Here is a 26,396-nt window from a genome sequence, read left to right as displayed (position 1 = left end):
ATGTCCACCCCCTGTACTCCCCAACCAAACCAGACCTCTCTCATTGCTACTCCCAAGGGTTAGAATTGCCTGGTTCCTCGTCCAAATCCTATTAGACACTTAGCACCATGAGTGCAGAAACTACGTTTGTCGAATTCAACGTTGTCTCTCCAGGGTCTAGCACTGGGCCTGACTCAATAAATACTTGTTGAGTGAAAACATGCCTAGTGCTCAGTTGCCCTGGATATTTGGAAATTCAGAATATTATGCACTTGGATATGCAGGGACAGAAGAGGTATGCAGTGATGCTCAAACTGTGCTCCTCCTTCGAGCATCCTCTGTTTCCCAAACCCTGAGGGGCCCCAGATGTGGCAGGGCCAGTCTCCCTTGCTCCTTAATTCAGAAAAGCCCACTCCAGACCTGAGCCTCTCACCCTGCTACAGCATGCTGGGGTGTCTGCAGACCCAGTTGCTAAACACAGTCCATGTCCCTGGGATGTTAATTTTACTCACTTGTGAGTCACTTCAAAGCTTATTTTTATGTACTGAGAAACAGATACACATAGATGCGTGGAGTAGAATGCAAAATTCCCACCAATTTTTAAGGCAAAGATAGCAGGTTGCAAAGAATTTTCATGATGCTGGTGCTGGCTTCCAGCAATATCTCTAGGCCTCTGGGAAGGGGAGATTCATGCAAACTCCCTCTGCCCTGCTAACTACTTGGGTGGGAAACTCTAGGAAACCTCAAAACTCAGGGGATCTGAGTTCTAAGACCAAAGCCTTCTTCTCTTTGAGGAAGTGGAGAGGTGGGCAGGGGGATCACAGGAAGGCCCTGCTGCTGAGTGGAGTGAAGGGAGACTGACACCTGGGGTCAGGGCACTCACCAGTGGTACGTAGTCGAAGTTCTGGTTCCCAGAGGTCGACTCCATAGCTTTGATCAGTGGCTTGCTCAGGAAGCCCTTGGCTGCTCGCGTCAGTAGCCTGGACTTGTTGAGATTTAGCCTGTGCAGGTGAAGTCAGGTGGCCCTGGGCATCCCAACCTCCAATGCCCACCCAGAAGCCTCTGAGGGTCAGGGTCAGAAGGGATGCAACAGATGGCTCCCTCCAGCCTCCTTATCTGACAGCTAAGGAAGCGGAAGCCTGGAAACATGGGCTTGAAGCAACTGCTCCAAGTCACTCAATCTGTTAGCAGCAGCTGGGACTAGGAAGCGGTTAGTGTTCTCCTGATGACCCTCTTTTTTTGTTTTGTTTTGTTTCTGAGACAGGATCTCACCCTGTCACCTAGGCTGGAGTGACACAATCGTAGCTTACTGCAGCCTCGACCTCCTGGGCTCAAGCGATCCTCCCACCTCAGTCTCCTGGACTACAGGCACACACCCACTTCTGGCTAATTTTTTATTTTTTATTTTTTTTTTGAGATGGAGTCTTGCTCTGTTGCCCAGGCTGGAGTGCAGTGGAGCAATCTCGGTTCACTGCAACCTCTGCCTCCCGGGTCCAAGTGATTCTCCTGCCTCAGCCTCCCTAGTGGCTGGGACTACAGGCACGTGTGACCACACCCAGCTAATTTTTGCATTTTTAGTAGAGGCAGGGCTTCACCATGTTGGTCAGGCTGGTCTCAAACTCCTGACCTTATGATCCACCCATCTTAGCCTCCCAAAGTGCTGGGATTACAGGAGTGAGCCACCACGCCTGGCCTATTTTTAAATTTTTTGTAGAGACAAGGTCTCACTGTGTTGCCCAGGCTGGTCTTGATCTCCTGGCCTCAAGTGATCCTCCTGCCTCGGCCTCCCAAAGTGCTGGGGTTACAGGTGTGAGCTACTACACCTGGATTGTGACCCTCTTTTACTATCATATCCTTGTCCAGTCCAGTGGTCAGAAGAGTTTTATGTCAGCCCTCCCATGCATACTTGCATTTGGAAAGAGGTTTTGGAAGTGTGGGAGATGAAGTAAAGTGGGGGATTTGAGGTAGGGTGAGGCCTCGGAGAGAGTGATGGCTCTGGGCAGGAGTGCCTTCTTTACGACACCTGCCTAAATGTCAGGCTGAACCTGCTTTCGGCCTTCCAAGTCAGGGAAAGCCCCAGGGACCACCCCAGGAAAATGGGTGGCAGGAGAGTGGACCTTTATTGGAAATCCCGCCTACCTGGATCCAAAGAGATTCTCTGAGGCCTTCATGGAAGAAAGAGTATTTGTGGCCGGGCTGCGCAGGGGACCTGGAGAGCCACAGAACGACCGAGTTGAGACCTGAAGATGACCCTGTCCAACTGCTCACTGACCAACTGGGGGAACAGAGGCCCAGAGAGGGGCAGGGGCTTAGCTAAGCTCCTAGGGCCTCGAGCTAACCGTTAGGCTGTGGAGCTCCTTCTGCTCCAGTTGGTGTGGGGTGGGATGCTATTATGTCTGCCTGCAAAAAGCTGGCCTCTAAGATTCCTTGGCTGGCAGCCCCTGGGATCTTCTGGAAAGTTACTTGTGGGGGCAGTGACAGCTTCACTCAGCCCTGCTCATTCCTAAATGGGGACACTGAGTTGACCTCCTTGGCACGTTGCTAGAGGACTCTAGGCAGAGCGGAGTGGCAAAAATGGTCCCTCAGTGGGGAACTGGGAGGCCTGATCCAGCCCAGCTCTGTCACCAGCGTGCTCTGTGACCTTGGGCAAGTCACTTCACCTCTTTGCACCTGTTCCTCATCTTTCAATTGGGGATAATCCTATTCCCCATGCAGAGGGCTGCTTTGAGGACTCCGTGAAGCCCTGAGGACTTTGTCGGTGCTAAGACACTCTCCTGACCCCAGGACCAATCCCTGTCACTATCTTAATGAACAGGCGGCACCACCTGCCCACTCACCTTCAGAAGCACCGTGCTTCTCGCGGCTGGGGAACATGGGCTCGCTGAAGAGAGCAGTGGGACTTGCCTCCATGTCTAGGACAGAGGAGCCAGTGAGGCTGGACCTCTCCCCTCCCTTCCTCACCTCCCATCCCCCCAGGAGAGTGATGGTCTAATTCACGGTGTCTGCAGGTGGGTTGGGGAACAAGGCTAGGGTTTCCACCCCTGCTTGGATGGGCCTTCATCTTTCACAGATATAACCGTTACCCCACCCTAAGGTTAGACAGGCCTGGGTTCAAATCCTGACCCCCGCCATCACCACCACCACCACCACTGACCAGCTGAGGGGACTTGGCAAAATTACTTTACAAATTTTGATTGCAAATTGGGGATAATATTATCTATCTCATAGTGTTGTAAAGATGAAATGAGATAATACGCAGATAGTGCTTAGTCTATTGCTAAGTGCTTAGTAAAGACCTGGACTACGGACCCTGTCTCAAAAAAAAAAAAAAAAAAAAAAAGTCAGGAATGTGGGCATGAATCAGAGAACAATTTCAAGGGAGGGATTTGTAGCCAGGCGTGGTGGCTTATGCCTGTGATCCCAGCATTTTGGGAGGCAGAGGTGGTGAACCATTTGAGTTCAGGAGTTCGCGGCCAGCCTGGCCAATATGGTGAAACCCCAACTCTACTAAAAATATAAAACTAGCAGGGTGTGGTGGCAGGTGCCTGTACTCTCAGCTACTCAGGAGGCTGAGGCAGGAGAATCGCTTGAACCCAGGAGGTGGAGGTTGCAGTGAGCCAAGATCGTGCCACTGCACTCTAGCCTGGGTGACAGAGTGAGACTCCATCTAAATAAATAAATAAATAAAATAAAAGATTTGTGATTTTGATGGAAGCCGTGGGCCACCAAAAGCTAAGCTTTCGAGAAAGGAAGGTATAGACCAGCAAATTCCTGAAGACTGGAAGTTCAGCTTGGCTCAGTGGGGGAGCTGGTTCTCCTGGGTTTTGGAGGCCAATGGGACCAAGAAAGTTGAGAGAACATTTTGATTCTGAAGAGCTCCTCTGGGTTTGCACCCCCTCACACTGTGTTCTGTTTTTGTTTTTGTTTTAAAACCCATCAATGTCTGTGAGCACTTTCTAGGACCTAGAATAAAAAAATCCTTATGGTCTGGGTGGCTGGGCTAGTGGCCAGGTGGGATCTCTGATGTCTTCCTCCTGCAAAGCAAAAGGCAGGAGATCCTCCCTGTGCACGTGAGGGTACCTAGAAAGGGGTTAGGACGAGTGCAGCAGTTAGGCTGTCTTTAGAGAGACAGAAAGACACACATCCATGCAGGACACAGAGGGTTAAAGCCATCCTGGGAACTAGTGCAAGGTCACAAAAAGGTCAAATCCTAGCTCTTCAAGGAGCCAAGCTGCAGGCACAACGAAACCAGGTGAAGGCTCAAAGGAGGCTGTTGGGAATCCTGAAAGAAACAGATGGTGGGACCCAAACAGATGGGACTGCCTCTTCGCTCTTCACTTTTTCCCTTGTTTATTAGGTTTCCTGGCAGTTGGTGCCTGGGAGGACTCAGAGGCTGGAGGCAGGGAACAGCACCAGGGTCAGCAGACCTCAGAAGGGGAGAGGTGCCGGCAGGGAGGTGGTGCCGCTCCCTGGCAAAGAGAGAGCTGTGTCAGTGGTGGTGTGCTCCGGCCATACCGAGCCTCTCTGTCCCTCTTAGGCTTCAGAGAGCCTGGGAGGCCTGACTTTGCCTTGGGCCTGCCTCAGCCCACAGTGCAGACTCAGAGAGAGGTCCTAGGGCCTCGGACATGAGGACGCGGTAACCTCAGGGGCCCAGGCTTCTGAAAGTGCCCAGGGTGGCTCTTACTTAGGGCCTGAAATTTACCATTTCCTGGTGCCGAATCTTCTCCAAGCATGGTCTGCGGCCGTCCAAAGCCAGAAGAGGTGCCCCTCCACTGTTGGGCCAGGGCCCGAGAGCTGAGCATACGCGGGGCAGCTCCTTCACAGAAGACAAGGGGAAGCGGGTGGTTGGGTACAAATGTGCCAGTCCTTTGCCTCTCCCCCAGGGCTGGCAGGAATGATTCTGGCTTCAATCTTTCAGTTATCCAAAGGCAGAAAGGTGTTGTACAGGGTAAGACCATAAGCTTTAGGGTCAGAAAGACCCAGGTTTGAGCCCCAGCCCCATCTCTTTCCAGTTGGATGGGTGCAGACCCCACTGAGCCATAGTCTCCTTATCTAGAAAATGGGGATAATAATATCTAGCTTGCTGGGTAGATACTATTGCTGAGAGAATGTTCAAGAAGCCACAATGTTTTCCAGGAAGTTAAAAGGCCAGTTTTCTCTTTGTTTACTGTCTCAGAGATCCATGTCCCAAGTACCCCTCCCACAGGGCAGGCCCCTGAAATCCCAGGGCATCACCAAGAGGGGGTGGATGGAAAAGAGATGAAGTTACAGCTCCCTGGGCTGGGCAGGGTGGTTCATGTCTGTAATGTTAGCACTTCAGGAGGCTGAGATGGGAGGATCACTTGAGCTCAGGAGTTCAAGACCAGCCTGGCTAACATAGAGAGACCCTATCTCTACCAAAAAAAAAAAAAAATTAAAAAATTAGCTGGGTGTGGTAGTGCGTGCCTGTAGTCCCAGCTACTTGGAAGGCTGAGGTGAGAGGATCACTTGAGCCCAACAGTTAGAGACTGCAGTGAGCTGTGATTGTGCCACTGCACTCTAATCCGAGCAACAGAGCAAGACTCTCTCAAAGAAAAAAAAAAAAGAAGAAAGAAGTTACAGCACCCTAAAATATGCTTTAGGGAACCCCACTCTCAGAGAGCACTAGTCTGTAAGTTTTTCCTTAAAAATTAGAGTTGTGTTGGGAAACAAGTTTTGGAGAAGCTGCATACTGTAGCCCATTCTCTGAGCCTCTTGATGTATATTAACATACTCCAGCCTCTGAAAAGTTCTGCAGTAAAGAAAGCTTTTGAACTTTATCTAATCCAGTAGTTCTTAAATGTATTTCCTAATCTGGTATTTTCTATTTTTATGCTGGATGACTATTCATAGGACGTGAGACTAGAGTTCTAGCTTCTCGGAACACACTTGGGGAAGTGCTGATCCAGATCTTAGGGGGCTTTCGGACTTTGGTTAAGATATGGGCCAGGTCCCTAACTTCCTAGGCTTTGGCTAAAGATGCTAGCAGGCTGGTCAGAGACAGGTGGGAGGGATGGTCGTTCTTGCAACATGAATAAGCGAACAGCCTGATTAAATGGCCACTCCATTGCCTGAAATGACAGCAGTTGAGGAGGGTTGATCATTCTACTACCACAGATAAGAAAAGGGGGACAGGTGGAATTAGGAAGGGCATATTTTATTTCCAAACACAATTCTTTCTGGAGGTCTGCTAATAAAAAGCAGGGGAGGGGTGACTATAAAGGACAGGAAAATGTAATTTGAAACAAAAAAAGCATAAATAGTTCATAAACATGAAAGGCATCTCACAATTAAAAAATGACAAAAGAGAGATTTTCTTCTCACCTATCAGACTGGCAGAGTTTAGAAAGATAAACAATATTCAGTGTTGGAGAGGATGGACATTTAAATAACCTGTGGGATGGTAAGGGGGCAGTTTGGTAACATACATCACAATTTTAAATGGGCATCCCCTTGACACTGCAATCCTACTTCTAAGAATTAACCCTGAGGAGACAACCAGACAGATGCACAAAGATGTTCTTCGCAGTATAATTTACAATAACCAAATGGGGAATAAACTAAACGTTTAAATAGGTTTTAAAAAGTTGCAATAAATTTTCAGAGACAGTAGAAAGGAGTGGAAGAAAATGCATAATCCAGAGCCAGGGCAATAAATGTAAAGCCTGGCTCCAGCCCATCACGGCTGTGTGAACTCAGGAAAGTAACTTAGCTCCTTCTGCCCTGTTTTCCATCTATAAAATGGGGATAATAATAGCGTCTACTTTGTACAGCTGTTTTGAGGATTAAAAGATTGAAAATATATACAAAGTGCTTTGGAACACTAATTGGCTATTCTGAGGATGACAGCTCCCTGCAGGGGAATATGTTATTAAAATGATATAGATTCATTTCATGGAGTGACGCTTTCCATGCCCATATTTTGTAAAATATAGCACATATTAGGATAATCCAATTCATGTAAAATGATCTGTCTTTTGATTTCTCTACATGTTGATATCCATAGAGAGAAGTCTGGAAGGATGGTCACACCAAGCGGGTGACTAATATACACTCCTGGATGACTGCTGGTCTCAGTTATTTTTTACATTTTATATCTTTCTATAGTTTAGAATTTTCTATAATGAATGGCCGGGCATGGTGGCTCACGCTTGTAATCCCAGCACTTTGGGAGGCCGAGGCAGGCGGACCACGAGGTCGGGAGATCGAGACCACGGTGAAACCCTGTCTCTACTAAAAATACAAAAAATTAGCCAGGCGTGGTGGCGGGCGCCTGTAGTCCCAGCTACTCGGAGAGGCTGAGGCAGGAGAATGGCCTGAACCCGGGAGGCGGAGCTTGCAGTGAGCCGAGATTGCGCCACTGCACTCAAGCCTGGGCGACAGAGCGAGACTCCGTCTCAAAAAAAAAAAAAAAAAAAAAAAAAAAAAAAAAAAAAAAAGAATTTTCTATAATGAGCACATATTGTCCCAATTGAAGAAATACAATAAAATCATTTTCATCTGGTGGAGAAAAGGAAGTGGGGTGATTTAACAGCCTCTGCAGAGCAGTGGGATGAGGCCCCAGGGGCTCCCACCCTCCAGCAGCCAAATCGTCCACTGGGGGCCTTTCTGCTTCTAGGCCCTGTCTTACCCCCCCTCCCTTCTGGTCTGTGGTCCTTCGTATCTCAGCCCCGTCCCCTAGTCCAAAGGGGCTGCTTGGCCCCCAGGAGTGACCCGCCGCTCGCCTGCCTTACCAGAGTTGGGGTACTCCACCACGGTGGGCAGGTACCGGCTCTTGCTCACGTCCACAGGCACGAAGGCTGTGTATTTGCTAATGATGTTGCAGGCCTTGCTGGTGTGCAAGGCGCTCACTTGGTAGCGGCGGTTGGACCCTGTGGAGGGAGAAACTGGGGTCACTGTTTGGACTCAGAAAGTCTTCCCTGACACAGAAGCTTTGGAAGCTAAAAAGGGGGCTCTAACTAAGTGGTCCCCGTCTTTGGGATTAAATAAACCTTTAAAATCAAGGGCTTGCCAACTTGCTAACTAAAGACATTTTTTAAAAAAAAACACCGTCATTTCACGTCATCACTTCACAAAATAAAGGATATTTTAATGTAAAAATGTAAGACATTGTCTCAGAATAAAAGACAGCTACTTCCTTTAAATAACTGTAGTTTTATTTTTAAAAACACCCAACCCACTATGTTGTCTGTATTTTGTACTTTAATTTTGCAGATGTCTAATGGGAACGTTGACGTAAAACTTCATAGGTCCCCTGGCTGGTGGGTGGGGACCACTGATCTGACCCATTTAACTGCTGAGGACATTGCAAATCAGAGGAGAGTGGTGAGCTTAGGGTCACATAGCAAGTTAGGAACGGCTCTGAGATCAGGACTCAGGATGGTCTGACCCCAAAGCCCAATCCCTTTCCTTTGAACAGGTGAGCAGTCTCTGTGGCTTGCAGCCTCCAGAAGGCTGTGTGAGGAGCCAAGGAGAGAAAGGGTAGAAAAGTGCTTCGTAAACTGTAAGGTGAGGAGCTCATGGGAAGAAAAAAAGTAACATGTACAATACAAAAATACAAGTAAAATATAAACAAAATAATATTATTATAGAAATAAAGCAAAACCCACGACAAAGAAATGATATAACCGTTCTCTATTTATATTTATATTCTCCAAGTGTGTTCCATCAAGATCCCACCAGTCACTTTCTCAGTAAAGTCTGCCCCAATTCCTGGACTAAATTAGCTCCCCCACCGTCCCTGTTATACAATCTCTTGGATCCCTGTCTTTTTTCTTAATAGCACTTAGGACAAATGCACTCAATTAATTATTTGTGTAATGATTTGATTAATGCTGGCTTCCCCGCTAGTTTGTCAAGCACTCATGGGTAAGGAAGGGATGGAGATTGCTTTTTCACTGGGCTGTTCAGCTGCGTTTACCGGGCCCAGTGGGAGCCTGGCCCCCAGCAGATCCACAGTAAATAATGGAGTGATGAATGAGTGCGTGGAGCCCCTGGACTGGGGGACTCGGAGGAAGGTGTGGGCTGTCGCCATTATTCTGTCTCTGGAGCCCTACAGGGGCCACTGCAGGGGAGAAGCACTGGGAAATGGGGCGCCCATAGGAGAGAGAAATGAGGCGGGAGAGAAGAGGACGGGTCACTGGATGGGGGTGGAAGAGCCCAGGGCTGGGGGAGAGGATCACTTACTCAGAGGCAGGGGGAAGAGGGTGGATCTTGGCGGGAATGGAATGGAGCCCTGGGCTGTGCTTTTGTTGGTGGGTGGGTGGATGTGAGGGTAAGAGCGATTGGGAATGAGGGGAGGCACCTGCAGGCTGCAGTGTGAGGTGGAGTGGGGTAACAGTGAGCCGTGGCGGGGCTGTGGGGAGATGAAGGGGGCTGAAGCCAGAGATGAAGGGCTGATCCTGGAGCGGGGGTAGGGAATGGGCCCAGGCACTGAGCAGAATGGGGAGGGGGCGGAGCCTGGAGGCCGGAGAGGCGAGTGGGCGGGCAGTGGGCGGGGCTGTGAGGAGGGGGCGGGTCCTGGAGGCCGACGGGAGAGGGCAGGGCGGGTCCTGGGGGAAGTGGACAGGCACAGGGTGGGGGCCGGGTCAGGGAAGGAGGTGGGCTGACCTTGGAGGTGGGGACGGGCTATGGCGGGGAGTGGCGGGGTGGGTGGGCCATGGCGGGGGGCGGGGTGTGCAGAGCACTAGGCACGGCTGTAACGACGGGATGGGGCGAGAGTGGGGCCCGGAACAGGGAAGGAGGTGGGCGGGTCATAGGGAGAGTGGGCGGGGAATTGGGCGGGGCTGTGAGGAGGGGGTCGGGCAGGACCTGGGAAGCAGGTGGGCGGCCCACGCGGGGCTGGGAGGATCACCGTGGACGGGTGGGGAAGCGGGAGCGGCTGTGGAGGGGGGCGGTCCTCCGGAGGCCGTCCGCGGGAGGGTCGCAGGTCCGCGGCGCTCACCCTGCTCGATCTCGCCCTCGCGCTCCGCCAGCTGCTCGAAGTCGCGGATGATGGCGCGGGCCGCCAGGTGGTGGAAGGTCTCGCTCCATAGGTCGGCATCCCGCGCACCGCCCCGCTTCGGTCCAGGGGGCCCCAGCTCGAAGCTCACCTCCCACTGCAGGCGTTGGCTGTCGTGCAGGCCTTTGACCAGGGCCTTGCCCAGCACCGGGCCCGGGGTGGCGGGCCTGCTGGGACTGGTTCGCTCCTGGGACTCGGCTGAGGGCTCCCAGTACGAGGACGTCTCTGTCTCGAAGGCAGAGGGGTGGTGGGACGGCTCTGTGGGCAGAGGGACAAGTGAGCCAAGCGCTGACCTGGGGACAGACGGCCAACTCCCAGGGGACATCCTTCCTCCCCAGGGAGCAGACACTTCTAAGCAAGTACAACCCACTCCGTCTCCCCAGGGAACAGGAAACTCCAACTGCTTTCCTAGGACAGCTGTGGGGGCATGGGCTTGTCCCCAAGGGAGGACAGATCCGCCTCCCAGGAAGCCAGTGCCTGAGGGGGCCAGATAGGATGGGGGTGGGACAGGGGCACAGAGAATGGAGCTGCAGCCTCAGAGGCCACCCAAGAACCAGGGTGACTGGGAAGCGTGGGACTGGTGAGGTCCTCAGAGAGGGGTGAACTGCAGCAGACCCCAAGGGGACAGACCCAGGCATCTGCCCTCTGGGCCTGTCATCTGAAGTTGAACCACAGCCAAGGATTCCTCCCTGTCCCCAGTCAGGTCCTGGACCCTGTGGTCACTTACCCAGATCTCCGGGGCTTCGGCTGTCAGAAGTCCGCTCTCTCACAGGGCTCCAGGCCTGGGTCTCCTGGCCCCAGGGCAGGAAGGGCTGGCAGACTTGGGGCAGCAGAGAGGGCCTTCGGGCCCCTGGGCCACGGTGTTTGGGGCCCTGGTTCAGGTCCTGACCACTGTTCAGCAAGGGCTAGGGATGGAAGAGGAGAAAGAGAAAGAGGCGGAGGACGAGGAGGACGAGGAGGAGGAGGAGGAGGAGGAGGAGAAGGAGGAGGAAGAGCTCCTGGTGGCTGGACCCTCCCTCCTTCTGCTCCCCCACCCCCACCCCATCAGCTCTTTCCTGGGGCACAGCAGCTCCTCCTGGGCACTGCCCCTCCAGTACTCAGGAACACATGACCCGGTCTCCATTATCCATGAGAGGAATCAACAATCATAATCTCAAACCATGGAGAAACTCCAAACCATGGAAAGCCATGGAAAATCATACACCATGGATAATTCTAAACCCACTTTTTTTTTTTTGCCATAAAGTTTAAACTTTTTTGTGTGTATGGTTAAAATTATCAACCTTTTTCCCTCATGTCTTCCCATATGTCATACTTAAAAGGTCTTTCTCACTCAAAAAATATTCTAGAATTTTTGGGATTTCATTTTTGTTTGTTTTTGTGTGTAAGTCTTTGATTTATATGAAATTTATTTTGGAGTAAGGAGAAAGGATCAGATTTTTCTTGATTTTTCAAATGGTAAGAATCTCACAATTTATTGGATGCAGTTTTTCCATTTGAATCCCTGCAGTTTAATCAGTTTCCTACCTCTATCCCAACAAAGCTTTCATGCACATTTGGTTTTATTTATGGACTTTCTGTTCTGTTTTGTTGATTTAATCTATCTATTCTTGTGCTGGTACAAACAGACATCAAAAGGCAAGGGATAAATGGAGAAATACATTTGCAAAAGTCATGACAAAGATCATTTTCAAGAAGCTTTTATAAATCACTGGGGGTAAAAGACAAACTTAATAGAATAATGTGTTAAGGGCATTTGCAGGCCATTTATAGCAAAAGTACCCAATAAACCCATGAAAAAATTCTCAGCCTCATGAAAAATTTGAACAATGTAAATTAAAACAAGTTTATAATTTTTTTCCATCTTGCAGATTGGCAAATATTTAAATGTTTGATGGCACCCCTGTGGTCAATGGAAAGACAGAGTCTCTCATGGATTGTCAGTGCTAATGTAAATGGGTACACAGCTGTGGGAGAACAATCTAGCAGTGTGCTATCAATTAAAATGCACAAGCCCCTTTGGTTTGGTAATTCCTCTTTCAGGAATTCAATCTTGTGGAAATACACAAGAGTGCAACTATCGATGTGCAAGTACTGTATATTTGTTGCAGTATTGTTTGTAAATGTAAAAATCTGGAAACTATCCAGATCAGTCGGGGTTGGCATCAGTAGGGGTTGACAAAGAAGTTCTGGTATATCCCCATGCAATGGAACATCACACAACATTGAAAATAAAGCAGTAGCTTTCTTCATGCCAAAGTGAAAAGATGTCCAAGATAAAACTTATTTTAAAAAAGTCAATTGTGATTGTCCTGTATCCTCATTGTGGCAATGATTACATGACCATATACGTTTGTCAAATCTCATAGAACTGTTCACCAAAAAGGGTAATTAAATTCACTTTTAAATAAATACAGTGCACAGTTATTTATTTAAAAAGTGAATTAAAAAGACATTAGAAAAGTAAGTTGGAGAGCAGTTTGTATATGTGATTATTAAAAATACATACGTGTATTGTGTATGTATGTGTTTGTGTGTGTAGTATTAATACTTCTAGAAGGAAACTCTCAAAACCAAGTGGGTCCCGGAATAGGGCAGGGGGCCTTTTATTTGTACTTTATACCTGACTGAATTGTTTGAGGGTTTTTATTGCAAACACTGAGTATGTATTACTTTTGTAATTGAAGAATATTAAATTAATTAGAAATGAATTTTAAGCCTCTGGGACCATATACATCCCCTGGTAGGGGGAAGGGATGAGGGCGAAAAGGCACTTACCAAGTGTAACAATTTTTTAGGCCAACAGTTAACCATGGGGGCTTTTCCATCCCTATCAAGTATTTATTAGGAGGGGGACTGTGCCTCCCCATTAAATGGGGGCTGCCTTTCTGTCTTTCTAAGCCAGAGGTCCTAGGAGTGGTACCAGGATGTGGGAGAAGGAAGGGACTGGTCACTCCCAGGATGACCCCAGCCAGGGCTGCTAAGTCCCAAGGGATCCCTACCCTCTGCTCCTTGCCCAGTCAAACACTAGGATTCCCCCAGCCATCAACACCACACTGGGTCACAGAGAGCAACTGAAGCTGGTAGGGTTTCCATGGCAACAGATGGGTCTAAGATCCAGCCCTTCATCCAGCCAGAGGGTGCACAGAGTGTGTGTGTGTGTGTTTGCACATATAAGTGTGTTGTGTGTGCATGCATAAGGGGGAATCAGGTTGGGGAGGAAGCCAGGCAGGAGGGGGCGAGAGATGAGCAGAGATGGGTCTGAAGAGCTAGGGAGCGCACAGGAAAGAAGTAAAGGGGAACCAGCCTGTCCAGAGCTCTCACCAAATAGAGCTGCCAGCCAAGGATGCCTGCTGGGTGCCAGGTGCTGGGCCAGGCACTGCATCTTTTATCGGCCAATGCCTGGAAGAGTCCTCCACTTAGAGTTGGCTTTCAATAAATATCTTTTGATGGATGGCAGCTCAATCATGTGCCTAAGCTATTCTCCCCATTTTGTAGATGAGGCAGCTGGGGCTCAGAGTGGAATGACATGTTTGAGGAGCAGAGTCAGCCAGACTGCAGGGCCAGTTGCCTTCTGATTGCATCAAGTGGTCCCTCAATAAGCACAGAGAAGGGCCCCCAGGGATAAGATGGCAGTGTCCCTACCCTTAGAGGGTGGGCTTATGTGTAAGTGGAGGCAGGGAGGGATGGGGGTGGTGGTTGGAAGTGGGAGGGGTCATATAGGGAGAGTGAAAAGGCTGCTTTTATGGAACCACAGCCTTACAAGGACAAATCTACATAAAGCCCATTCTTTTGTTTGTTTTATGTGTTGTTTGAGAGAGGCTCTGTCTCCCAGGCTGGAGTGCAGTGGCATCATCCCAGCCCACTGCAACCTCTCTCTCCTGGGCTCAAGTGATCCTCCTGCCTCAGCCTCCCGAGTTGCTAGAATTACAGGTATGTGCCACCACGCCTGGCTAATTTTTGTATTTTTTGTAGAGACAGGATTTTGCCATGTTGCCCAGGCTGGTCTGGAACTCCTGGGCTCAAGCGATCTGCCTGCCTTGGCCTTCTAAATTGCTGAGATTTCAGGCATGAGCCACTGCGCCCGGCCAAGCCCATTCTTAATAAAATGGATTAAATCACAATTTGGTTTAGGACAATGGTGCTCAACCAGGTGATTTAGCTCCCCAGGGAACATTTGGCAGTTTCTGCAGACATTTTTGGTTGTCATGATTGGGGATGGCGTCGTTCCTGGCCTCTAGTGAGCAGAGGCCAAGGGATGCTGCCAAACATTCTACAGTGCACAGAATTGCCCTCAAATATAAAATTATCGTGTCCATGGTGCTGAGGCTGAGAAACCCTGGCCTAGCTGTGGCTCTCTAACTCTCAAATTCTCTCTGCTGCCAGGCACGGTGGCTCACTTCTGTAATCCCAGACCTTTGGGAGGCCAAGGCAGGCAGATCGCTTGAGCCCAGGAGTTCAAGACCAGCCTGGGCAACATGGCAAAACCCTGTCCCTACTAAAAATACAAAAATCAGGCCAGGCGTGGTGGCCCACACCTGTAATCCCAGTACTTTGGGAGGCCGAGGCAGGTGGATCACCTGAGGCCAGGAGTTCGAGACCAGCCTGGCCAACATGGTGAAACCCCGTCTCTACTAAAAATACAAAAATTAGCCGGGCATAGCGGTACATGTCTGTAATCTCAGCTACTCAGGAGGCTGAGGCAGGAGAATCGCTTGAACCCAGGAGGCAGAGGTTGCAGTGAGCCGAGATCGTGCCATTGCACTCCAGCCTGGGCAACAAGAGCGAAACTCCATCTAAAATAAATAAATAAATAAATAAAATACAAAAATTAGCCAGGTGTGGTGGCACATGCCTGTAATCCCAGCCACTTGGGAGGCTGAGGCATGAGAATTGCTTGAACCCAGGAGGTGGAGGTTGCAGTGAGCTGAGATGGCACCACAGCACTCCAGTCTGGGCAACAGAGCGAGACTCTGTCTCAACAAACAAACAAACAAATAAACAAAAAAACCTCTCTGCCCTGGGTAAATGTATATCCCCTTGAATTTGTAGGAGGTCAATCTAATAAGGAGGAATAAAAGGCTTTGAAGGCAGGGGGTCCTTCAAAGGTCAGACAGGTTGCAATCCTCTGACTGGCTGTGTGACCTTGGATAAGTGCCCTACCTCTCTGGTTCTCAATTTCCACATCTGTACTGAGCCAAGGTGGGCCCCTAAACTCTCTCCTCCCCCAGGGGTGCTATAAAGTCAAATGAAAGAGCACATGCCAATGTTCCTTGCGAACTGGGCAGTGTGTGTGCTGGGAATGAGTGAGCTTATTGACTGGTGGGTGTCCTGATTTGGAAGGTGTCCTCGGAGGTAAGGCAGATGAAGGCCTAGGGAAGGAACGAGGGAATGACTCACTTGGCAGTGTAAGTTGTGGATGGCCCCATCCCGTGGTTGAAGCAGAGGACACAGCTCTCCCCTGCCTGTCGCCTTCCCCAGCTCCTCCCTAACCTGTCCTGCTTGGGTACCTGCAAATCAATCTGCCACCGCTGGGCATCCAGACTGGTCTGGTTAGTGAGGTCCTGCAGCCTGGCTTTCCGCAGTGGGTATCTCTTGGCAGCTGGCATGGGGTCACTTGCTGTGGTGGTTCTTGGGAGGGGCTTGTGATTGGTGATCTGGTTGGTGCTGTATGCCCTCCGTCGCTGAGAGAGGTTCAGATCTGGACAGGGATAGTGATGGGGAACCATCAGAGTGGGACAGCAGGGAAAGAGTGGGGCTTGCATCCTCCTTTCCTGTTTGGAAGCGTCTCACGTTCTCCACCCCTTGCCTACTGAAATATGTGCAGGTGCCTCCCCTGGCACCCAAAGCCTCTCCGGATCTGGCCCTAGTCTAGCTTCCCAGCTACTCTCCCTGCTGCTTCTTTTAAAAGGTACAATGTGGCTGGGTGTGGTGGCTCACACCTGTAATCCCAGCTCTGTGGGAAGCCGAGGTGGGCGGATCATTTGAGGCCAGGAGTTCCAGACCAGCCTGGACAACATGGCGAAACCCTGTCTCTACAAAAAATACAAAAATTAGCCAGGCATGGTGGTATGCGCCTGTAGTCCCAGCTATTCGGGAGGCTGAGGCATGAGAATTGCTTGAATCCAGAAGGTGGAGGTTGTAGTGAACCGAGATCGTGCCACTGCACTCCAGCCTGGGTGACAGAGCGAGACTCTGCCGCAAAAATAAAAAAATAAAATAAAAGGCACAAAGTGGGTCAAACACACTAGATCAGAAGCCAGTTGTATGCGTGCGTTCTAAGTGTCACACTCTCCACATTGCTGCTCAGGCAGTTTCCGCTGCCTGGAATGTCCTCTCCCTTCCCACCTCTAAGAAGCAGTCCCCTTGTGAAGTCTTCGCGGATATCCTCTAGCAGATGTGCTCATTTCTCCTGGGATTCCCATAGTTTGTTAAATTTTCTAGGGGTCCCTGGCACCCTGTCACTCTGCTTTCTATCAGAGTTAGTGCCAGATGTATCTCTCACTATGTGGAAAGCTCCGGAAGGGCAGGAGACATGTCTGAGTGGTCTTTGCTTCCCACGTTGCTCTCAGCCCCTAACCTTAGTTAGGAATCGATAAGTACCCTTTGAATGGAAACTAACACCATAACGAGGCTTTGGAGTCAGATAGATCCAGACTGTTTGTCTGTACTCTACCTGTTGCTCTATGAGCTTAGCCAAGTTGCTCAAATTCTCCAAGTCTCAATTTCCTCATCTGTAAACTGGGTATAACAGTAACCACCTCTGCAGCTGCTAACTAGTCAATGAGGTGGTTTTTACCAAGTGCTTAGCACATAGTAAGTGCTCAACGTAAGGCAGCAATCATTAGAGCCTCAGACCAACCGTGCTTGGTGGTGGATTCTCCGCTGACTAGCCGGGCATTTTTGGCCGGCCCTAGGATGAAGGGTGCCCCCGAGTTCTTGGCACAGTCTCCACCTTCCGGTCCGGGTCCCTCGTCCTGAGAGTGGTAGAAGACAGAGCTGCCAGACTCCTGAGAGTGCAGCATGCTGTACCGGCGCCTCTTGTCCTGGAGGGAGAAACAGAAAAGAGGGCTAGGAGTGAGGCTAGGTGTCAGGAAGGACTTCTGCAGGGAGCAAGGGGTGCGAGCAGAGGTGGTGGGGTTTTCATCTCTGAAGAAACAGCTCAATAGGAAAGCTTTGTGTTTGCTTAGGGAATTGAGACAAACTTCTGTTTAAGAGATGCTGAATGGAATTATCTTTTCATAACAGTTAGGTTGTTTATGTTTTTAATTATTGACTTCAGTAAATTTTTTTTTAGTGTAAGTCTAAATGCCACTCCTGTCTCCAGATAGGTAACTGAAATTAACAAAATAAACCATCTGTTCCTTCCATTCCATTCTCCCTGATATGAACATACAGTTCACCTTTGATCAACACAAGTTTTAACTGCGTTGGTCCATTTATATGCGGATTTTTTTCAATAAAAGTTACACTGAGTGTCGGCTTCTCTTGCCTCTCCTTCCACACCCTCCACTTATTCCCTTCTGTCACCTCTGAGACAGCAAGACCAACCCCTCCACCTCCACCACTCAATGTCAAGACAATGACGACGAAGACCTTTATGACGATCTACTTCCACTTAATGAATAGTAAATGTATTTTCTCCTCCTTATGATTTTCTCAAAAACATTTTATTTTCTCTAGCATACTTTATTGTAAGAATACAGCATATAATACATATAACCCAGAAAATAGGTGTTAATTGATGGTTTATGTTATCAGTAAAGCCTCCAGTCAACAGTAGGCTATTAGTAGTTAAGTTTTTAGAGAGTCAAATGTCATATGTGAAATTTTGACTGCATGGGGGGTCGGTATCCCTGACCTCCACATTGTTCAAGGGTCACCTCTATGTATAAATAACACATCGGGTTTTGGGGGCCATTTTTTGTTTTATAAAAACTTTGCCATACTACTCACACTTGCCAGTATCTTGAATTTCGCACTTAAAACATTTTGGAAATTCTGCGTTTCAACTGTAATTTTTCTGTTTGTTTAGGGAGAGGGTCTCCATACTGCACATGGGCTGGTGCAGCGGCACCATCAGCTCACTGCGGCCTCCAACCTGGGCTTGAGCAATCCTCCTGCCTCAGCTTCCAGAGTAGTTGGGACTACAAGCATATGCCACCACATCTGGCTAATTTTTTATTTTTTATATTTTGTAGAGAAGTGGTCTCACTAGGTTGCCCAAGCTGGTCTTAAACTCCCGGCCTCAAGCCAGGCTCCCACCTCGGCCTCCCAAAGTGCTGAGATTACAGGTGTGAGCCACCACGCCTGGCCTCAACCATTCTTTTTAGCATTTGACTGCACAATATTTTACCACCCCTTGTTGTTAAGCATTCAGTTTGTGGCCGTTTATTTTTGTTACCATAAAAAATGCTACAATAAATGCTTGGACATAAATCCATTACATCACTTTTATTTTTGTGGGCTAGACTCCTAGGAGTAGGATTTCTGGGTTGAAAGGTTTATGTATCTCTAATTTTTTTTTTTTTTTTTGAGACAGAGTCTCGCCCTATCCCCCAGGCTGGAGTGCAGTGGCGCGATCTTGGCTCACTGCAACCTCTGCCTCCCGGGTTCAAGTGATTCTCATGTCTCAGCCTCCTGAGTAGCTGGGGTTATGGGTGCCCGATGCCACACCCAGCTAATTTTTGTATTTTTAGTAGAGATGGGGTTTCACCATGTTGGCCAGGCTGGTCTCGAACTCCTGACCTCAGGTGATCCACCTGCCTTGGCCTCCCAAAGTGCTGGGATTACAGGTGTGAGCCACCGTGCCCGGCCTATCTCTAATTTTATTAGTTATTTCTAGGTTGCTTCCCAGGAGTGCTGTGGCAAGTTATATTTACACCAACAATATGTGAAGGTCCTCTTTATCCCTACCAGTAGCAGGGCAAACGTTGCCAGTATTGAGTAAGCAAAGGAGAATGGATTTGATGACTGCATCCAGTTCCTTCTAGTGGGAGGGTCTGTTGATGAACTGGTGCCTTCTAGACCTCCCAGGAAGGCCCAGACTGTGCAAGGACTTGGCCAGCATTTTGTTTAGCATTTTCTCCCTGCGGCTGAACACTCCGTTTTCCATAACACATTAACCATTAACCTGATCACAGTTCTGAAAACATTGCATAGCATTAAAAAATCTGGAGCTTTCACAAAAAGTTCCAATTTCTCCTGAAAAATGAGACACACATTTAACACAGGGCTCACATTTCTGCATGATGACACTTTGTTAGGGCTGCGTAGGGGCTGCCCAGTTTAGACAGAGCGTGTGCCATGCAGTTTGCCATATTCCTCACCACTCCTTATTGCCTTTCCAACTGTGAGCTCAGTGGTAACTGCTATCCATCACAGAATTGGCCCCTTTTATTTTTACACCAAGTCCATTTCATTCATTCCACACCTGCCCAATTTCTCTAGGCATTGAGTTTGTGACTTCTTTTTTGAAAAACAAAACAAGATGAGAAATCCTTTAGGGAGAGTGGACAGACTCACAAAAGAGGAAAGATAGGTGAGGAAACAGCTTCTTTGGCAATCTCTCACATTTTAGCATGAATTTCACCTCCCTTTCAGAAATTCTTGGCTTTCATCCCACTTCTGCCACCGCAGACAAGGGAATCATCCACGTAAAGAAGTAAAACACAAACTAATCTAAGGAGATATGAGCTTACTAGAGTGTGTGGAGAAGGAAATCTGAGTGCATTTGTTCTTGAACTAAAGTGTGCACCATATCACTTAGGGGAAATTATGTAAAATGCAGTTTCCTGGGCTTTATCCTGGGGGATTCTTATTCAACAGACCTGAGTGGAAGCCAGGGCTATGCATTGTTTTTTTCTTTTGAGATGGAGTCTCGCTCTGTCGCCCAGGCTGGAGTGCAATGGCACGATCTTGGCTCACGGCAAACTCCACCTCCCGAGTTCAAGTGATTCTTGTGCCTCAGCCTCCTGAGTAGCTGGGATTACAGGTGCCTGCTACCATGTCTGGCTGATTTTGTTATATTTTTAGTAGAGAATGGGATTTCACCCTGTTGGCCAGGCTGATCTCAAGTTCCTGACCTCAAGTGATCTTCCTGCCTCGGCCTCCCAAAGCTCTGCATTTTAAACAAGTTCTTCAAGTGGTTCTACTGCAGGGGCTTTTAAGAACCACATTTTTGAGATGGTGGCGTCTACCTTAGCCATGCCACTGTGATTGAATGCCTGTGGCCTGGCAAGTGTAAACCCACAACTGGGAAAACTGTAAACCCACAGCTGTAAACCCAATTCCAATTAGTTTCTAGCTGTCACAAAGAGTCTTTCCAGCTGAAGATGATTTGTGGGCATGGGTTCTGGGCCCCCACGAACTCCTGGAGTTTCTAGGATACTTACAGATCTGGGATTGGAGATGTGCAAAGAAGCATCACATACAATGCCATACCCTACCAGCCGTTCTCCAGGAAAGAGGGAGCTGGCACTGATGGGTGAGACCAGGACCTCAGTGGTCTCAGGGAAGATCCACTCCACAGTCACATCGCTCAGGACTGGGGCCATAGCCTTCTTCAAGGATTTGACCATCTGTAGGGCCGGGTCAGAATGCAGATTGGGGGATGTGTGAGAAGAGATGTATACAGAAGATCATGTAAGTATCAGCTTAGTGGGGAGTGGGAGCAGGGAAAAGGGGAGAGCAGGCCTTGGGGTGACTTGCCTAGCAGTGAGCACACTTCTGAGCTTCTTAGACTCATAGAATGTCCGAGTTGGAGAGCATCTTCGCTGTCATCTTTTCTAAGCTTAGCATTTTTATTTTATTTTATTTTATTTTATTTTGAGACAGAGTCTGGCTCTGTCACCCAGGCTGGAGTGCAGTGGCATGATCTCGGCTCAGTGCAACCTCCATCTCTTGGGTTCAAGTGATTCTCCTGCCTCAGCCTCCTGAGTAGCTGGGATTACAGGCACCCGCCATCATGCCCAGCTAATTTTTGTATTTTTAGTAGAGACGGGGTTTCACCAAATTGGCCAGGCTGGTCTCAAACTCTCAGCCTCAAGTGATCCACCTGCCTAGGCCTCCCAAAGTACTGGGATTACAGGCGTGAGCCACTGCACACCTGGCCAGTTTAGCATTTTATAAATGAGAAAATCTGAGGCTCAAAGTAGGGCTGTGACTAGCCCAAGGGCACACAGCTTTGCTTCAAACCACAGACTGGATAATGATCTTGAGCAAATTCATTTACCTCTCTGGGCCTCAGTTTTCCCTTCTGTTAAAGTAGGAGGGTGTAGTTGAAGGATTATTTGCAATACTGAATTTGAAGTGTTTGCCACATGGTAGGTGTTTAGTAAATGACAGCTGTGGTCATCACCTAGACTGATTTCCTTGGATGTTCTGTACTGCAAACCTGGAGAAAATGACTTGGGGGTTGTGGCAAGTATAGAGGTGAGCTTTCAAATCTCTCTTTAAGAAAGACCATGCCTTCTTGCTGCAAGAAATGCAGTTACGTGACAGCTTTCGGATGCAGCACCCCAGCTTTTGAGCCAAGACCATATCTCTCCCTGGAAGCCCCAAGTCAATGATTCAGCATGGCAGGGATACTAGAGCCTGGTCATTTCAGCACATCGCAGACTTTGATGGGCAACCTTTGCTCCAGAGCTCCCCGCTGGATGGCTGAGACCTTGCCAGGGCATCACAGTCTGAGGCTCTCTTGCCCAATTCTGCTCCCATTTTCCTTTCACAGCTGTTGGATTGGCCTCTTGGCCTGAAGAGTTTTTCTTCCTGCTTCCTCCTCTTCCACCTTTCATAGACACTATCCCCAATAAACATCTTCACTCTTAATCCCAGCCCTGTCTTTGTTTACTGGACTGACAAGGGGATTTTCTAAGGGTTAGATTATTCGTGTCAAATGTGCAGGACATGGAAAGAAGACTATAGCCTCCTTTATTTCTGGGTTCTTTAGATTCTTCTGAGCCACCATTTGTCATCATCAGGAATGTGTCCAGATATGGACCTCAAACACAACTCCAATCCATATAGGTGGTAGCTTTTTCAGGAGCCTCATCCTGTCCAGCAGTGGATGGAGTGTGTGTCCAGTGGCTGGAGACCAGGGGATCTAGTGTCCTGGCATTGCTTCAAGAGTTGCCTGCTCTGTGGCTTGCAAGTCTCTGGTTCTCATTGGGATGCAGTGTGGCCTAGTGAAGAGCTCAGATTTGGGGTGTCATCCCAGCTCCACCACTGAGTTGCCATATGACTGGTCTGGGCCTCTGGGGTTCCAGCACCAGAAGGGACTGGGTGGGTTCTGCTGCCTACCTTGGGTTGCAGCCGCTCCCCCTCCATCAGGAACTCAGCACTGCCCTTGGACACAGATGCCAGCCCTTTCACCAGTCTGTGGCAGACGTTGGGTCCAATTCCAAAGCTATAGCACCTGGAGGAAGGGGAGAAGAGAGGCTGCTACGTCCTATCCTCTCTGCATCTTTGCCTCCTGATGCAGAAAGGGACAGAGAATGGCCTAGCAGGGTCTCAGAACTGGCCCTATCTTTAGGTAGAGGCAGAGGGAGAAGGAAGAGGGGCCATCAGGGGGTACCCACATACACACCCATCAATTCACCCACAGACAGTCCATCAATTCCCACCCAGCACAGAGCAGGAGCAGCCTCTCCCTTGGCTGTGGGACCTCTCCCTGGGCTTCTCTTGTGAGTCATGCGTAAAAGTATGGGTAGCTCACCCATTCAGAACTTGAGAGGGAAAAAGATGAACTTTGAAATCAGCCCACACTATCTTGGAAGCAAAGCCCTGTGGGAATTGTGGGTCCTGCCCTCTACCTCTGGCATTTTCCACATTGCCCTTGGGCTCTGGTGCCCCAGCCCCGGCAGCCTGGAGTCACCGAGCTGACCTGGTGGAGAAGGCGTGATTTCGCACCAGCTCCAGCACCTTCCCCGTGTTGTTGACAGCGCCATCTGTGATCAGGAAGAGGAGCCGCGGGTGGCCTCGGTGCACTGGCTGCCTGATGACCCACTTGAGAGGGGAAAGGATGTTGGTCCCACCCATGTCGGCCTTCATTCTCTGGATGTCATCACAAGCCATGGCCAAGCTCTCCTGCAGAGAAGCAGACAGTCCCCAGGGTCACCGTATGGCACAGAGACTCTAGGCCACCTAAGGAAGAGGTCTTTGTTTCCCTAGATCTTCTTTTAGCCTCACCAGAGTTGACCCATGCCCCCAATTTCATCTCTGCCCACACTCACTGGAAGAATGGGTGGCCACTCATTTGGTGTCATCCTGCTCAACAGCATCCACTACCAATGCCTGAAACACCAACCAGTTGTCCTTTCTGGGTTCTCCTTTAAAAATAGAAGCACTCCTGGAGCACATTAAACCCCTGATTCCTTAGCATACATGAGGTTTCTTTTTCTAATGAGGGAGGTGGGTGGTGTGATGGAAAGAACACTGGACTAGGAATCTTAAGATCTGAGTCCAGAGACTGACTCTGGCACCAGCCCCCTATGACATTTTGAGAAAATCATTTCTCTAATCCAGGCTTCAGATTTCCTTGCTCTGGACCAACTGTGTGGGTCCCAACTGGCCAAGGATGGATGTCGTTTGCAGCAAGAGTAGATTCCCACTGGACACAGTGACCTCCTCCTCCTGGCTCAAGGGGATGCTATTTCAACATCCACTCTTGGATGTGACTTAGAAGTAACAGCATGTTTGGGAAGTCAAGGCGGGTGGATCACTCGAGGTCAGGAATTCGAGACCAGCCTGGCCAAAATGGTGAAACCCTGTCTCTATTAAAAAGACAAAAATTAGCTAGGTGTGGTGGTGCATGCCTGTAATCCTGGCTACTTAGGAGGCTGAGGCAGGAGAATCGCTTGAACCTGAGAGGCAGAGGTTGCAGTGAGCCAAGATCAAGATGGCGACACTGCACTCCAGCCTGGGTGACAGAGAAAGAGAGATTCCATCTCAAAAAAAAAAAACGGAAAAGAAAAAAGAAAAAAAAAGCAGTAATGGCATGTATCAAAAGTCTTAAGATGTATGTGTAGCTTTTGAGCCAGCAAGGCTAGGAATTAATCCTAAGGGATTAATTAAAGATGCATGCAAAATCTGTGATACAAAGATGACTAAATAAAATGGGAAGAACTTTAATGCTTGACTGCAGGGGTTTTGTTAAATAAGTCCCAATCTATCTGTGTAGTGAAATACTAGAAGCCATTACAGTTACATTACAGATTAATACTTACTTGCATGGAAATACATTCATGATAGACTGCTGCGTTAGAAAAGTAGGTTACAGAACAGTATGGAAGGCCTAATCCTATCTTTATGGAAAATGTGTGTAAATGCACAGAACAAGGACTGGAAGGATTTATACTAAGCTCTTAGCAGTATCTTTTCTTTCTTTTTTCCTGACTGACATAATTGCAGGAGATTTTTAAAAAATTTTTGTTTTTGATATCTACATTTAAAAATTGTGGAATGATCAATACATATTATTCTTTTGTTGTTGTCATTGTAGAAATGAGGTCTCACCGTGCTGCTCAGGCTGGACTCAAAGCTCCTAGGCTCAAGCGACCCTCCCATCTCAACCTCCTGAGTAGCTGACATTACAAGCGCATGCAACATATATTATTCTTGTATTTTTAAAACTCATAACATTATTTTTAGTTGAAAAGTGTCCCATTTGTCTGTCCTTCCTCCCTCCTTTCCTTCCTTCCTCCCTCCCTCTCTTCCTCTTCTTAGATCTGGGTAGGATGCTCCAATTTTGAACACGCTGCTGGGGCCACAGCCTTCTTGTTTCACACAGTATCTTGAGCCTTGTGAGTTCCATTCTTAGCCCACTGCCACACCCACTCATCCACCTATTCACTCCCCTACTCCTTATCATCTGCTTCCTTAGCTCAACCTTGCATGCGTCCATCATCCTTGTGAAACGGAGGCTTCAGTGAGTGGCAGGCCTGGGCTATGTCCTCTCTCTACCCACTTTCTGTACCTCATCTCTGTACACACACACACTTTGCCCAAAATATTGTGATTCTAAAGAGGGGGGATGTCAGAAGGCTGAGATGTCATAAAAATGTCCAAACAGAGATAGCTTCTCCTTAGTTCTCTGCCCCCGGGTGTGATCTGGGTTCTCTGTGGGTAGGCAGCTTCTGAGGCCAGCACAAGGGTTTTAACTATTTTTTCCCCTTTCCCTCCTTTCCTCTGCTCCCCACTATGCACCACCCTCCTGGTCCCAGCCTTGCCCCCTCATTACCTCACTGTAGGTCTGGCTGGAAGGAAAAAGGCTCTTAAATGTGGATCCAAACCCAATGATATTGAAGAGGCAGGCTGGCATGAGGCTCTTAAGGGCCACCAACATGGCATCCTGGCAGGAGAGAAAGGGGTTTTCAGGATTCAGGAAGGAGTTCTTGTCACTCAGCCACCACACTCCAATATTCCCTTTCCTAGCACAGGAGCAGCCTCCAAATGGGCCTTTACCCTCCTCTGTCTGCACCCAGCAACTCCTTTTCCCTCACCTCAAGAAATTTGCTGACACTGACCAGAGGCTGGACCAAAGCCACCACCACCACCACCACCATCATCATCATCACCATCATCATCGTCATCATCATCATCATCATCATCAAACTTATCCATGTAGCAGGTCTGATTTCTTAAAGCCTTTCTATTATGGCTTTCCAGTTCCATTTAATCTCTTCCTGATCCTGAGAGGTGGGGAGAGCAGGGAGCACCCTCTCCCTGCTGCCAAAGCAGAATTGATGTCTAAGAGAGGAAAGTGGTCTGGTCCAGGTCACACTGTTGATGGAATGGCTTCTGGCCCTCCTGTGGGACCTTCTGCATCAGACTCAACCTAACCATCACTAAGGACATATCCTCAGGGGCAGTCTCTTCAGCTCGTATTTGTCAGGTACACAGGATGTACTTTACATGCTTCACTTCACTGATCTTCACCATAACCCTTCGAGGCAGGTACGCTATTCTCCCCATTTTATAGAAGAGAAGATTGAGGCACAGAGAGGGGAAGTAACATGTTGGTGAGCATCCAGAGGGTAAATGATGGAGTCAGGACTCAAAGCCATGTCACTTTGCCTCCAAAGTCTATGGACACTAAACATAACCCATGTAACTATGCCCCACCAGGAGATCTTGATAAAGGTAGATTGAAAAAAAATAGTGACAATGAGGGAAGTGGAGGTGACGGTAGAAGCAAAACTGATGATGCCGATGATCATGGTGGTGATGATGGTTATGATACAATGCAATGATAAATATCAAGCAATTACTATGTGCTAAACGTTCTAAGTTATGTCACCCCTCTGAGCCTCAGCCAGGTGCATAGTAAACACTCAGTAAATGGTTGTGATTATCAACCCAATGAGATCTATATTAATATTAATAACCCTGTTTTACAGAT

The 26,396-nt window shown here is 48.6% G+C and overlaps 1 protein-coding gene across 2 annotated transcripts in view; it reads right to left on the bottom strand.

Moving 5' to 3' along the window:
* Window positions 1-26,396, bottom strand: part of VWA5B1 (von Willebrand factor A domain containing 5B1) — a 65,633-nt gene that overhangs the window by 6,521 nt on the left and 32,716 nt on the right. For both annotated transcript variants that reach the window (XM_030805413.1, XM_030805414.1), the window contains exons 9-21: window positions 25,236-25,346; window positions 22,881-23,083; window positions 22,298-22,412; window positions 20,392-20,577; window positions 16,860-17,043; window positions 15,508-15,698; window positions 10,725-10,902; window positions 9,941-10,255; window positions 7,731-7,868; window positions 4,682-4,795; window positions 2,817-2,891; window positions 2,119-2,188; window positions 863-980 (exon numbers count right to left, since the gene is read on the bottom strand). In XM_030805413.1, coding sequence (XP_030661273.1) covers window positions 863-980; window positions 2,119-2,188; window positions 2,817-2,891; window positions 4,682-4,795; window positions 7,731-7,868; window positions 9,941-10,255; window positions 10,725-10,902; window positions 15,508-15,698; window positions 16,860-17,043; window positions 20,392-20,577; window positions 22,298-22,412; window positions 22,881-23,083; window positions 25,236-25,346 — 1,998 coding nt within the window. The remainder of the gene's footprint in view (window positions 1-862; window positions 981-2,118; window positions 2,189-2,816; window positions 2,892-4,681; window positions 4,796-7,730; window positions 7,869-9,940; window positions 10,256-10,724; window positions 10,903-15,507; window positions 15,699-16,859; window positions 17,044-20,391; window positions 20,578-22,297; window positions 22,413-22,880; window positions 23,084-25,235; window positions 25,347-26,396) is intronic.

The sequence above is a fragment of the Nomascus leucogenys genome, chromosome 24, assembly GCF_006542625.1.
Source record: "Nomascus leucogenys isolate Asia chromosome 24, Asia_NLE_v1, whole genome shotgun sequence".
NCBI classification, from domain to species: Eukaryota; Metazoa; Chordata; class Mammalia; order Primates; family Hylobatidae; genus Nomascus; species Nomascus leucogenys.
This window is presented reverse-complemented; position numbering and strand designations above follow the sequence as displayed.